This window comes from Hibiscus syriacus, unplaced genomic scaffold (genome assembly GCF_006381635.1).
Source record: "Hibiscus syriacus cultivar Baekdansim isolate YM2019G1 unplaced genomic scaffold, ASM638163v2 tig00110415_pilon, whole genome shotgun sequence".
NCBI classification, from domain to species: Eukaryota; Viridiplantae; Streptophyta; class Magnoliopsida; order Malvales; family Malvaceae; genus Hibiscus; species Hibiscus syriacus.
Window position 1 is genome coordinate 887685 of NW_024062729.1, and position 15040 is coordinate 902724.

Below are 15040 nucleotides of genomic sequence, written 5' to 3' on the forward strand. Positions count from 1 at the left end.
GGGATAGTATCAAGATGAGAACCACCTTTTGTCTTGGATTGAACCTGAGTTTTAGACATCGGGAGCAGACCAAACTTTGATAATTTCTGATTACATGATTTCTTCTCTTCTCTGGGAGCTTGTACGGTCGTCACCATTTCTTTGGTATCTCCAGACGATTTGTGAATACGAATGATGACTGTCTGTAATTTCTCAAATTGGTTAAGAATCGAAGTCCCTTGCGTATCTGAAACTGCAGAGTTAGGTTCATTGAGCTCTCTCTCTTTCTGTGCTGGAATCTCTTTTCCTTTGGCCAACACAGATATTCTATCCATCATCTTGGTCATCTGCTCTCTTATTTCTCGTATCTCCTTTTGTTCTTCAATGGTCATACGATCTTTGGGTGCATAGCTTGCTTCTATCCTCAGAGTTTTCTCAGGATGTCTTTCTTTGGCCGCATCATATTTTGTTTGATCATAAAACTTTTTGTCCATTTATAATTTCTTTCCAATATGATGGACAGTCTTTCAAGTAAACACCTTTTGGTTATGCTATGATCATGCAATGCAAACAAAAGACATGAGAAAAAAATAAAATAGTTAGTACCAACTAATGAAAAAAAATCTATCTATCAAGGTATAAATCTTAACCTTATGCTTTCTAGTTCCATGATTTGTTTGGAAAATTTAACCTAACCGCATGATTTCTAGTTCGCATGCATTTATTCAGGGAGAAAAAATAATAATAAATTAAATAAATTAAAAGCTAGAGCTTATTTCTCCTTTGTGTACACCTATGAACAGAGGTTCAATACTGTCTTAGATTAGGTGAATTTCTAGGGTTTATTATATGCAGAGTTTCAGTTCTAGGAGTAAAGGTACTCGAATTGTCCTTGTTGATGCCCCCTGGGCTGTCAACCATCAATCCTAATCCATTACAGATTTAAACGGATCGAGTTCAATTCGAGGGGACACATTTCTCTATACCTGACGCGGAGAATAAATTCTCACGAAGACATAGAGCATATAAACCCCGAAAGTTACTTGCTAGGTCTGACACGGAGAATAAATTCTCACGAAGACGTCGCTTTCACTCCCACTTAAAAGGGACGAACTCAATTATAGAGATTTATGTTATACAATGCAAGTGTTGTGTGTGAGGAGAAATATTCAAATCTCTAACAGATAAATAAAATAATTAATACCTGAATAAAAAAACAATATTAATATAAAAATAATAATAAAATTTGAAAGAAAAGAATTAAAATTAAATAAATGAATTTTTAATTTCTAATTAATAGAGACAATTTATAATTGATTTTAAAGTTTGACAGTCCCCAGCGGAGTCGCCAAGCTGTCGTAACCGGTTTTCGTCCGGGCACGAAATATTTATTATTTGGCGGGAAAAGTAATGTGAATAAATGGTTTTTAGAATAATTTGGGAGTCGCCATCGGCCTTTTGAGTCAGGTAGGTCGAATACCTAAAAATTATCTTTTAAAAGAGTTTTTAAGAAAACATCAGTTAAAAGATAAACTGATCTGCGTTTAACCAAAAATTCATTCTTTTTATTAATAAAAAGGGATTCGTGGTCGGTTACGTTTAGGGAAGGATTAGCACCCCTACAACGCCCAAAATTGGTACTTTATTAATTATAAATTGTCTCTATTATTAAAAATTAAAAATTCAAAACATATTTAATTTAAATTTATTAATATAATTTTAAGTAAATTTATTAATAAGATATTTATTTATTTAGAAATATCAGAAAAGAGCTTCTAGGTGTTTTAAGACAGTTTCTTCCTTTGATATTAAAAAATAAATAAATATTAAAACATTTATCTAAAAAATAGATTAATATATACAATTTATAAAAGTAGGACATTTATTTATTTAAGAATATCAGAAAATGACTTCTAGGTATTTTAAGACAGCTCTTTTCTTAGATATTAAAAATAAATATATATCAAAATAGTTTTTTTTTTCTTAAAAGTAATTTATAAAATTAAATTTATAAATAGGATTTTTATTTAATAAACAAATAGAATAAATAAATAAATATTATATATATTATATAACTTAATAATAATAATAAAATAATCATGAAGATAATAATTTAAACATATATCAAAAGTAATAATAAAATAAAATAATAATAATTAAAATGAAAGAAAACAAAGTATAATATTAAAACTATTGGATCATATTCATAAATATGAACCTAAAATGTAAAAATAATAGTACTTATGGTTAAAATTAAGATTATATAAAATTTAATGATCAAATTATAAAATATAAATATTTAAGAGACATGGTTAGAATTATCATAAATATAAATACTAGTAGTATAATTAGCCATTAATTATTTAATAGGTGATTAAATAGAAATATTAAAATTATTAGGGACTAAATGTGATATTTATCCTAAATATATTATTTATACTGGTAAGGACTAAAACATAATAAAATAAAATTCGAATACTGAATTAGAACATTCAGAAATTAGTTTTAGTGACTAAAATGAATAATTACAAAACTTAGATGGCTACGGAAGGGGTTTAGCCATACATGTAAATTACGCATATACCCTTTCCCAAAACGACGTCGTTCGGGAAGGGGTATATATACCCCTTCATAGCTGGCCCGAAGGGCCAGCAGCCTCATTGTTCTCTTCTTCTTCTTCTCTCAAAAACGAGAGAAGAAGCTCTCTCTTCCTTCTCTCTTAATTCCCTCACCGGAGGGAATTCCGGCGCCGATAGCCACCGCCAACCTCACCGCCGGCCACCGCCTCCGGTGGCCGGAAAATAAAACTTTATACCACAACATAGATCGGATCGTCCTAATGACGATTCCGGTATTTGTTTACCTTAAAAAGCTCTCAATCGGAGCAAATCTATAAAAATACCTTCGGTTTTCGAAGGTTTGTTGTGGAGCGTGGAGGCGCGTGGTTACTCCGGTGGTGGTGTGGCTTTCTTCGGTAAGGTTTCTTTCGATTTTTATCTCGTTATTTTGGTGTTTGATGGTGGTTGGATTGCTTGTTGTTGGTGTTGTTGTCTCCCGTTTGCTGGCTGTCCTCTCTTGTTCTCTGTGTATCTCTTCTCTCGTGGCTTCCTCCTCTCTTTTTTTCTTGCAGAGGACGGTGGCTTTTATAGCCACCACCGGTGATGGCTTCAGACCGGTCCAAAGGATAAAAGGCCCGGTGAGTCACCATAGCTATGGTGGTGACTCACCATAGGGCTCGACGTGGGTTGCTTCGTGACGTTCTGGAGTGTCGGCAGCAGCTGTTGGACCACCTGGAATCATCAGAGGCGGCTGGAAGCATCTGGAAACGGCTGGCTGCTAGGGTTAGAAACCCTAGGGTTTTCAATCTGGAACCCTTTTGGTTGACGGCGGCTGGCCTTATGGAATCTTGGAGGCGGCTGGGGGTTAGGGTTTGAAAACCCTAACTGAAAACCCAAATCAATTCAGGGTTTCCATTTGGGTTTGGGATTTGATAATCGGGCCTCCATATTTGTAAAACAGGCCTCCGGGTCCTTTGGGCTTGTAATATATATATATATATATATATATATTAATAATAATAATAATATTTAGTAATAATAAATTTAATAATAATAATAAAATTTAAATGAAAAAAATGATGTCTACAGTTGTATATTCGTATTGTGTCGTTAAGCCCACGTTAGATCTGCGAATGCACTTGGGAAGTTTATTTCTCCTTTTGGTGGTGGTGGAGAAGAGATGCCGCTTTTTCAGTTAGACCTCTTATTGGAAATGTATTCGGCACCAAAAACAAGCCTTCATTATAACATGAAAATAATTCTATAATTAATTCAAATAAATATTTCTAATTGTGAAGTAAAACTGATATGATTGTATTTGTTGGGGTTATTAAATATCATCAAATAACATAAATTATTATTACTATTTTATAATTTTTATAATTTATCCAATTACATGAACAGGGATGGGCATGGGTCGGGTTGGGTCGATTTTTGGTCCGCCAACCCAACCCGAGAACAATTACTCTTCCACCCGAGATCCGACCCGACTTGCATGAAATAAGATTTCACCCGACCCGATGTATAACTTAAAAATCTGACCCGACTCGAAATAATAAAAATATATTATTTTTATTCAATAAAAATAGTGACTTAATTGAAAAAATAATATATATATATATGAGTATTATTGTAATTATTCCTAAATATATAAGGTAAAATTATCTTTTTTGGGTTGGGTCGGGTATTTTCACCTTAAACCCGAATCCGATCCAAACATCAAATTTAAAAAAACGCGACCCGATTGGGTCGAGTTGATTCGGGTCCTATGCCTATCTCTATACATGAATCATTATAAATTTAATAATGGCTTATGCAACTTCACATGACATTGCTTATTTTGTAATGTTTTGCGTGATAAATTATTATAAAATCGTAATATTTTATCTAAAATGGATTGCACAAACCATATGATATAAACTATTAAATTTTTATAATGTTATATGTAATAAATAATTAACAATATGGAAACTTTAGTTTAATGGTCCTTAGAAAAACTTTGCTCAGTATGACCACAATTTTAATTAAGGTAAATTACACTTAATGGTCATTAATTCTTTAAGATATTTTCACTTTGATCACTAAAATAAAAAAAAATTACTATGGTTAAGGAAATTTTCATTTTGGTCACTGAATTATTAAACCATTAATAGCAGTTGATCGAAAGTTGGATCAGAATATTCGCATACTATTTTCTTAAATTGATGCCATCCGATTATTAGATTGCGGTAGATGCACCTGGCCTCCTAGGGACAAAGTATATATCTATTGTTTCGGATAAGTTCTTAAATATAGTTCAATAAATTAAGTGAATGAGAAAAAATAAAAAAATTTGCGTACTTATTTTATTAAAAAAAAGAGTATTAAAATTTTTGGATCTGCTATTGCAATAAGATGGTCACACCCACATGTATCATATTTTATTGAGAAGAAAATAAAAATTTATATAAATATAAATTGAGAGATTTAAATCCCTATAAAGATAGATTCGAGCCTCATCTAAGATAATTTTATTTTTATTTCTCTTATCAATAAATTGACGAAACGTGTTGATATCTTATTGGATTGCATTAATATTTATGTAAAACGACTTGTGAGCATGTTGACTCAACTATCACTGAAACGAAATCTTTTTATTAATAACATAAGGGTAAACTACAAATTTAGTATCTAAACTATCAATTTTGATCTATTTTAATACTTAAACTTTTAATTTTTTTAAAACCATACCTAATGTTTAGTTTTCATTTTATTTTAGCACTTTTTCGTTAAAAATTTAACACACTCAACACCTAAACTATCAGTTTTGGTCTGTTTTAGTACCTAAAATTTTATTTTTTCAAAACTTTACGTTAAGTTTTGAATGAGGATACTAAAATAAAATAAAAATTAAAGTTTTTAAAGAAGATGTACTAAAATGAAACAAAAACTAAACTTTAGGTATATTTTAAAAATGAAAGTTTAGATACTAAAACGGATCAAAACTGATAGTTAAAGTATTAAACGTGTAATTTATCCTAACATTAATTCCAATGATTTTTTTTTTTATTTTAGTGACTTAAGTAAAACAACAATGAGCATTACGGGGACAAAAGGGGAAAAATATCCTAAGAAAAACAGGCCAAACTCACAATACAAGGCCTTACGCCCTCTTGCTCTTCAGCCGACTAAAACCCTCCTTTTCTTTCTTCATTTATTTTCCATAAACCCTTTCTTCTCCCATTTCCCAGTCTTCTGCTGGCTCCTTGCTTCATAACATAGTCCTTTTATATTCATCCAGCTTCCCAGCAACCCAAAAAAGTTTACCTCTAAATATTTATTAAATGCAATTGTATCTCCAAACTCCAACCTCAAATTTCCATGCCTTTTAGTTTATCTCCTGCACTTACTTATTCATGTAGACTTTGCAGAAAATTCCGTTTTTTAGCCAGTTTCTCCACTTCATGTGCTCTAAGTACAGTAGATTGCTTCAAAGAAGTTGACAGCCATGTTTCCGATTATCCCGAATTGCAGCGCAGCATGTGGGGTTATGCTATCTCAGGTGACTTTAACAGTGCCCTTTGTACTCTTAATTTGATGAAAATATTTGATGGGAAGCCCACCGTGTATGATTGTAACGCTTTGTTGTACTTTTACTTGAAGTCTAACAACGCTTGTTGGCAAGAGTTGGTTGAAATATATATGGGGATGAAGAGGTTTGGGCCTCGACCTAATGCGTCCACTTTTAATACTCTTCTTCGTGGAATGTCGGTTCTTGGTAATTTAGAACATGCGGTTTTTATTGTTGAAGAGATGTGTAGGAGCGATTTTGTGCCATCGTTTACTTCTTTATCGAAAACCTTGAAAATGGCGATCAAGGTAGGGAATTTAGTCCATGGTGTTACTGTTTTTGAGCTTATGTTGAGGTATGATTATCACCCGTCGGAACCGACTTTGAATAAATTTATTTCGATGCTTTGTCAAGTTGGGATGGTTTCCAAGGCTTGGTTCGTGTTATCTCTTCTTTTGAGAAAGGGTTGTGTTTATAATGTGTTTTGTTACAACCAGATTCTGTGGGCTTTATGCAAGTCCGGTCAAAGTTGTGTTGCTTTGCAATTGTTTTGTTGGCTGAAGAAGAAAGGGTTTGTTCATAGTGTGTGTTCGTATACCGCTTTGATTTATGGATTTTGTCGAGAGGGCCTGCAGGATGATGTTTTCCAATGGCTGGATTTGATGCAAAGTGATGGGTGTAAGCCTAATGTGATTACGCACACGATAATTGTCAAGTTTCTTTTTGATAATGGGAAATTTGAGGAAGCTATGGACTATGTTGGTAAGATGGAAAGGGAAGGATGTCAATCTGATCTGCTTACTTATAATGTCATCCTTCGTGAGCTTTGTCGTAGACACAGTCTGGATGTCATATCTAAGTTCATTCAGGTGATGGTTCAAAAAGGTCTTTACCTGGATTCGTACTCTTATGCTGCATTGTGTGGAGGCCTACTAAAAATAGGAAAAACAGTGTTCGCATGTGAACTATTGCAGGATATATTTTCCAGTGGATGTACTGTAGATGTTGCTCTTTATAATATTTACTTACGATGTTTATGTCGACAGAATAAATCAAGAGAAGCATTATCTCTGTTGAAGAGCATGATGGAGGCTGGCTTTAAACCAAACAATGCGTCTTATAATACAATCTTGAGTGGTTTTTGTACAGAAAAAAATCTTAAAGAAGCTTTTGAGCTCTTGTACCATTTTGAGTGGGATGTAAATTGGCCCGATGCAGTTTCATTCAATGCAATTTTGTGTACTGCCTGCAGGCTAGGAAACTCTACAATAATCCAAAGGATCTTATACCATATGAGGTATGAAAACTTAAAGCTTAATGTTTTAAGTTCGACGTGTTTGGTCCAATATGTCTGCAGAAGTGGAAACTTTTCTGAGTGTTTGAAGTTAGTGGAGTACATGATGCCTTGCAGTCCTACTCCAACCGTAGTCACCATCAATATGCTGCTTCATAACCTTTGTAAGAATCAGTTACTTGGAATTGCATATCGGATTTTCCAGAGCGTAAGAAACACCGAGGTCCTTCCTGACATGACTTCATACAACATTCTTATCCATGCTTCCCTGAGAGAGCACAATCACCTTTTGGTTGGTCAATTGTTAGGGGAAATGAGAAGACAGAAACTGAAACCTGATGTTTTTACCTATGGTTCATTAATTAATGGCCTCTGTAAAGAAGGGAAGATATCAGCTGCTCTCCAAATGTGGAACCAAATGCTACTGAGGGGTGTTGTTCCTAGTGTTGCAATTTTCAATACCCTATTGCATGCAATGTTTTGGAGAGGCATGTTTTGGGAAATCCTCTCGTTACTTAAAGTCATGGTAGTAGAAGGGTTTCAACCTGATGATGTAACTCTACGGATCCTTAACCAAGCAGTTTTGAATGGTTCGGTGAATAAATTTCCTAAAGCTGCTAAAGTTCTAGAGTGGATGATATGTAATGACATTCAGAAAGAAACGGATCAAAGGGCAGTTGCTGGCTGATCTATTTTGTGCTTTGAAGTTTATTGTCAAATGATTGCTTTAAGCATTTAATTATGGCTCGCTCGGTACCTTCTAAAAATGTTTAAGAAGATGATTCAAGTATGAATCAGGTATGAAAAGTTCTTAGCAATGGCCAAAACAAGAAGATAATTTGTATTGAGTCTATGTTTCAACAGACAAATTTACCCAAAACATCAATATCGAGAATCAACCTCACATGTTTTCTCTTGTTCTTCATGTGCAGAGGATTGGGAAAATCCTTGCTTTCAGGGACATCTATTTTCTTGCATCCAGAGCATCTCGTGTCAAACATCTTGAATGTGCGGTAGGTAATGTGTGTTTATTCCCCTCTATCTCTCTCTAATTCTTTTCTTTTGGCATCACCCCTTACTGTAATATTTACCCGAGGAACTCTTAACTAACATGATTTTTTCTTATTGGTAGACGATAGCAGAACAGTGGCCTTATTCTTATGCATCATTCTGCAACTTAAACGATGAATTGCTTTGAACTTCAATTGTCTCTTGTTTATGCTGTCTAGATGTGTAGTCAAATAATTTGCTTCAAATTCATTAGAAAACATTTCTTTCGGTATCTTTTTTTATTCTAGTAGGATTCGTAGCTATGAATATGAACCTGATTCTACTTTCTAGTATCCTCTTTTACTGGAATATGATTTTGGTTTTAACGAGGTTATGATGATAAACAGTTTGTGGCATGAAACTGCATAAGCACGATCACTGATTCAAATTCAGGGTCAGATCAGGGATTGAATCGGACCAGCTTCGTGTTGAAACTATATGTAGTGGTGTGGACAGTACGGGTATGGTACTGACCACCATGGTATATAAGTCAGAATCAGCTTTGCAAAAAGGTGAGCTAGCTAGTTAACCATGGCCAGCTCATTTATCTATCTATCTATCTATCGAGTTCCCATCCAATTTCTTTCATTGCTTCAACTGAAGAGGCAGGATATGGGTTAGGGTTAATGCTAATGCCAATGTTTTGCTTTATCATTGATTATATCATCTCTTTATATAAAATCACAAAAACTATCTGATTAGCATTTCTTGTATGTCCAGATGAATACACAACAAAGCACATTGTTATATTACCTAATATATCATACATATGCATATATTGTTTTTATAGGTAAGCTGGAATTCGATGGCAATTAAAAGGGAAAATGTGTTCGGTTACAAGTATAATCTTTCGATCTTGTCTAGGAATGACAATGGAGTGATCTATCCGAGGATCGGAATGATGGGATCAAACTTGGATTGATGTCAACATGTGGTTCAATCGACTAATGTATTAATATTCTTATACGTATGAGTTTAATATATGCATCTAGCTTGAATATAAAAACATATTTTGTAGGTAAAAAGAAGCATTCTTGTCATAAGGAATGTTTATGCAGCAACTTTATTGCCAAAATGCAAACCATTGTTTCCATTTTTTCCAAGAATAGGGAGAAAAGAAAAAGAAAAACCAACTACCAGTTTTCAAATATATCCATAGTTATATATATATATATTGTACTTAAGAGAGCTAACAACAATCTTTAGTGATAATGATTTAATCTCTGTTAGTTCCGTTTTATATGGGAAGAAAGTCAACAAACAGGGTCTTCAACTCTTAAACCAAAGAAATGCAAGCACATTGATTCCTCCAGAGAAGAAATTTGAATCTGTGTTCCTTGTTTTGTGTTAATCTTGTCTGCAGACAAAATCTCCCATTTTCCATGTTCCAATCAATGGAACATTAAAAATTCATAGATTTTCTCCTGCAGAATTTGGATTTACCGACAGGAAGAGAGATTTAAGGGGGGGAATTTGTTGTTTCTGTGTTGCGGGTTTTTTGTCAAATTTTTAAAAGGTTTTTTTTAATGATTTTATAGGATTTGGGTCAGATTGTAAAGAGGAAATAAAGGAAGAATGGGGGTGGATTATTACAATGTGTTGAAAGTGGACCGGAATGCAACAGACGATGATCTGAAAAGGGCATATAGGAAACTAGCAATGAAATGGCATCCTGACAAGAACCCAAACAATAAAAAGGAAGCCGAAGCCAATTTCAAGCAGATTTCAGAGGCCTATGAGGCAAGTCTTCCCTTCAGTTTGTTTCTCTTTGATCGTTAATTTATGATAGAAGAAGAAAATGATGGAATTTGTTGTTACATTCTTCGTTTTTTATGTTCTTTTGTCGTTTGATTATGGTATTTGCCTGGAAAGAAACACAATGATCTTGACTCTGTTTTGGCTGAGAAATAGTCTTGAATGAATTATTGTTAATAGAGGAAGGCCGGGAGAAATTAATGTATTTGCTTCAATCTTCGAATAGCATAGTTGTTTAACGGTATTAGAGATGTTTTATTGCTATTGCTTTTCTTGAAAGGGAATTAGTGGTTATTGTAAGAAAATGACAATAAAAAGGGGTATAAAATATGAATGCACCTGTGTTACTCGGACGTGAGTGTCGGGTACGAGTATCTGTCACAGTATAGTTGGATCCGTTTAAAGCTTTTTTCATGTATTTAGAGGTTCCTAAGAGGCCACAGTCTGATATCCATGTGTTGGATATGAACATAAAGAAAATGAAAAGTCCGAGCAACTTAATAATGCATTGCATTTGCATAAACCAGTTTACGTGATAGGAAGACATGGCAGCTTTTAAGCTCTTTCGGGATTGCAATTTTCAGTAGGTTTTACTTATAAGGTTAGCTAATAAATTTCTATAATTAGGCAGTTCTTGATTTATTTTTGTTGAAGTACTTGTGTCTGACACATGAATATGATAATGCGACCTTCGGATCCTCCAAATACTCGAAGAAACTTACATATTTTTGTCATATACATACCTATATCTGTGATTGAAGCAAAACTAAGTAACAAAGGGGTCGACTATTCCCTCTGACATGGGAAGCGAAACTTACATATTTTTGTCATATACATACCTAGTTCAAGGTTTTCTTGAAACTATATTAAGCTGAACTGTAATCCTATATGTTCTAGGATTTTCAGCTACTCGGTTTTATTTCCCCCCTTTTTTTCATGGCTTAAATTGTTACTATGATCGAACGTTATATTACCTGTTTGTAATATTCTAGTTTAATTAAAGATTATGAGGGATTTCAGTTCTTATGTGCCTGACGTTTCTTTCTTAGTACTGTTTTAGCCTCTTAAATAATCCATCCCCTAGCAATCAGGACAACCGCCTGAGCTCTGCCTCTAACGATCGAATTCGTTTCTTAACCGCCTCTTTACCGCCTTTGAAAGAAACTTGAAGAACTTTGCACCCCTCCCAAACCGCCTCTGCCTCCGCACTGATCTCCTTAGCTATCGCGACCTCACGAGAAACACCATTCGGACGCCCCCTGTCTTCAATCGAATCTCTAGTTAACCTTCTGACTACCCTCCTTATCACCGCTCTAGGGATCGGCGCACCCTTCCTCTTATAAACCATCACCGAGTCCAAAATTACTAGAGATTAGTTAACTTTCGCACCACTCCACGATGATATATTACCTTGAACGGAAAAACCCATACTTACGCTATCAGGGACAAAATCCATAGAACTCATGTCTCGACTTAATCTTATCCCACAAACTTTCTGACCCACAAAGGACCTTACCAACCCAACCTCCTCCTCTTCGCTTAAATCAGCAGTAGCCACTAAACTATTAGGCCCATTCATAACATCATGTGTCACCTTAGGCCCATTTACCATAAAACCCGATTGAGAGTGGATATCCACCTCAGCAGACAATTCCTGACAGCCACCATTAACACTTTTACCATTCTCAATTAAACCATCCTCGTTCAAACGCCTCTCATCGATTTGACCGCCCATGTTGGAGTTCTCATCATTTTCATGCACGTACTTGTTAAAATTTTCTAACGGTAAGAGACCCCCAGCCGCCATGCCCGCCGCCATAGCAGAACCCGAAACGGCACACACATTTCCAACCTCCAATCGAGCTTTACTCACCGCTGGGACACTCTCTCTCGCCGGCGCATTGCTCTCAAACCCACCGCCACCATCTGAATCAGAATTCTCATGCACTGGATTCGCTTCTGTTGGCCAAACATCGGCAAAAATTTCAACTCCTTGAACTGGACTCTTCGGCATATTACTATCTTCCTCTGGAACCTCCACTTTAATAACAAAAAATCTCCCTTTTGATCTGATGGTCACCGACTCCGGGATATCAAACCTGCAAGCTGCCCTGACTACCATTCTTGCCGATGAAAAATTCTCCATATCTCTCGTTGACTCGTCTACATCAATAAAAGATCCCCACTTGTTCCCCAGAGCCGAGAAAAAATTGATGTGCCACAATTGCAGAGGAACACCTTTGAGAACGCAAGTTTAATAAGCAGAAGCATGAGCCGACTTATCTTTAATGGGAGCAACTTGTTTGAACCAGTAGTCCCAACCGTCATCCTTTTCCTCCCACGCTTCTTCCATCTCACTTTTCGAATTAAAAATAATAATACATGAATTTTGTGAGTTCCCCTATTTTACAATTATCGCATTGACTCCTTCTCTTTCCAATGCTCTTTGAACAAGATCCAGATCAAAATTTCCTCTTGTAAGCCCCACTAACGAATGCTCAATCCATTCCACATCTTCAGAAGGCACCTGGAAATCTAACACGTTCGGGGGTGACTCCCTATCCTCCACCTTTTCATCTTCTGCTGTGGGCTCAAGATAAGCCACCGCTTCCACCACCTTATTCACATCATTCGGTGATTCTGCCACTGGTCCATCTTCCAACTTCTCTTTCCCTTTCAGTACATCCGCAAAAGACCTTTCATCCCTTTCCTTCTCCACCCCTACTTTCCTTTGTATAGTAGACTCCCGACGATCTTTCGACTTCTTCATCACCTTTCCCTCCCCCCACTTTTCTTTAAAACCAGCCTGAGAATACCTGGTAAATTTCGCTTTGGACACCAATATGCTTCTCCCATCGATCTTTGCATCGTTCGTACTCCTTAAGCAATTATCCATATCGGCCTTTGGAGCAAACCTCACAAAAACAAAGTTACACTCCTTAATCCTTATACCTGGGTTCCTGATGCTTCTCGGGATAAAAACCTGTCTCACTTCTCCATAGTTATTAAAGAACTCCCTTAGAGCGCCTCTTGAAACTCTCTTACTCAAGTTATCTATGAAAGCAGTCCATTCATCACCGAGCTTGGAACTCCTCTCTCCGAAATCCCTCAGGCCGCTTCTCCCCTGACGTTGAAGCCATCGTCCTTGGTCACCTCTGCCATGAAAGCCTCATCCTCGTGCTCCTTATTTCCTTCAACATGTAAATATGATTTTTAATTTTTGGGATTACTGGGAGAAAATCTTCATGTTATCTTGGTAGTCACATTAGAGGCCCCATAATATGGTTTATTTTAATCACCAGATATTACTCGAGAGCAGATTGCTGTGTAACCGCAAAGACAAAAGGTGGTCGGCCTCTCTAGAACGGGTTATGTTCACTACAATATTGTTTTCTTGTTTATTTTGATGATTGATCTGACCTGGCATGTGCCTAATGATACATGAATACAATAGATTCAATCACTATAGTATAGATAACACTGAGATGTAAGAGCTGGTATCCATTGTCTTCTTAGATTTCATATGGGAATTATGTTAATTTTGTGATTCAGGTCTTGAGTGACCCTCAAAAGAGAGCGATTTACAATCAGCAAGGTGAAGAAGGGTTGAAAAACATGCCTCCACCGGGAAGCGGCGGATCATCAAGAAATGGCCCTGGTTGGTCGAGTGGGTTCAATCCTAGGAATGCCGAGGACATATTCGCTGAGTTCTTTGGAAGTAGTCCTTTCGAGTTCGGGTCAGCAGGACTTGGTAGGTCCGCAAGATTCCATTCTGATGGAGGGAAGTTTGGAGGATTTGGTTGCACCGAAAACAATTTTCGAACTTACAATGATACAACTCCGCCCAGGAAGCCACCCCCAGTTGAGAGCAAATTGCCTTGCACCCTGGAAGAGCTATACACTGGATCAACAAGGAAGATGAAGATCTCGAGAACTGTTGTCAATGCATCTGGGTATGAATATTCATCTCATGCATGATCCTCTATAGCATTTTCATGACCAAAGTTTCAATTCGGTACGCTCAGAAATACAGTTTTGTTTTACGGGGATGGAACTGATGAAATTCTCTGTTACACCAACTGAAACTTTGATCAAAGATGGAAGCTTACTGTATATCTTTTGGTTCCTGCAATTTGACGCTGCTAAGCATGCATTTTCGATGAATTCCAATAAATTTCTATCCTTGATCTCGGTGATCAGACAATAATTCGGATACTTACAGGTGGCAGGAACAGGAATCGGAAATATTAACCATTGATGTGAAGCCAGGGTGGAAGAAAGGAACAAAGATCACTTTCCCAGATAAAGGAAATGAACAGCCAAATCAGCTTCCAGCAGACCTTGTATTTGTAATCGACGAGAAGCCACATGATCTTTACCAAAGAGATGGCAACGATCTCATTGTCAACAAAAAGGTGTCACTAGCAGAGGCACTTGGGGGCACAACAGTAAATCTAACTACTCTTGATTGCCGTAACTTGTCGTTGCCGGTGACCGACATTATCCACCCGGGTTACGAGCTCGTTGTTGCTATGGAAGGAATGCCAATTGCAAAGGAGCCTGGTAATAGAGGTGCTCTTAGGATCAAATTTGATGTGAAGTTCCCTACAAAGTTGACACCGCAGCAACGAGCCGGACTGAAACGTGTTCTTGGGAGTTGATGTAGGAAACCTTTCCCTATTGCCTTGCCACAGGAACGTCGAATGTTGCTCGATTTAGTCATTCACTTGCTTCTTGGTTCTTCAATCAGGTAGAGAGTTCTGTGTATCATAGTTTAACCGTCTCTTCATTTTTGGTGCATTGTACTTTCCATGCAACAAGTATAATTTGTTACAACCAATACACTACAATTGG

At 36.3% G+C, this 15040-nt stretch overlaps 2 protein-coding genes across 2 annotated transcripts; both read left to right on the plus strand.

The window, feature by feature from the left end:
- Nucleotides 1-5683: 5683 nt before the first annotated feature.
- On the plus strand, nt 5684-9371 carry LOC120124135 (putative pentatricopeptide repeat-containing protein At1g12700, mitochondrial). The gene is made up of 3 exons (XM_039142870.1): nt 5684-8179; nt 8314-8943; nt 9222-9371. Exon 1 carries the CDS (start codon nt 5898-5900, stop codon nt 8067-8069), a length of 2172 nt encoding a protein of 723 aa, XP_038998801.1. The 5' UTR covers nt 5684-5897; the 3' UTR covers nt 8070-8179; nt 8314-8943; nt 9222-9371.
- Nucleotides 9372-9741: 370 nt separating this feature from the next.
- LOC120124136 (dnaJ homolog subfamily B member 4-like) lies at nt 9742-14899 on the plus strand. Its single transcript, XM_039142871.1, has 4 exons — nt 9742-9881; nt 9972-10171; nt 13739-14139; nt 14409-14899. The coding sequence occupies exons 2-4, from the start codon at nt 10007-10009 to the stop codon at nt 14845-14847; spliced, it is 1005 nt and encodes a 334-aa protein (XP_038998802.1). The 5' UTR covers nt 9742-9881; nt 9972-10006; the 3' UTR covers nt 14848-14899.
- The last annotated feature ends 141 nt before the right edge of the window (nt 14900-15040 follow it).

Excerpts from the sequence above, each read along its gene's own strand:
- LOC120124136 (XM_039142871.1), top strand. The coding sequence starts at position 10,007 with ATGGGGGTGGATTATTACAATGTGTTGAAAGTGGACCGGAATGCAACA. Across the intron at positions 10,172-13,738 it reads AGATTTCAGAGGCCTATGAG|GTCTTGAGTGACCCTCAAAA; the intron begins GCAAGTCTTCCC and ends TTTGTGATTCAG. Across the intron at positions 14,140-14,408 it reads ACTGTTGTCAATGCATCTGG|GTGGCAGGAACAGGAATCGG; the intron begins GTATGAATATTC and ends GGATACTTACAG.
- LOC120124135 (XM_039142870.1), top strand. The coding sequence starts at position 5,898 with ATGCCTTTTAGTTTATCTCCTGCACTTACTTATTCATGTAGACTTTGC.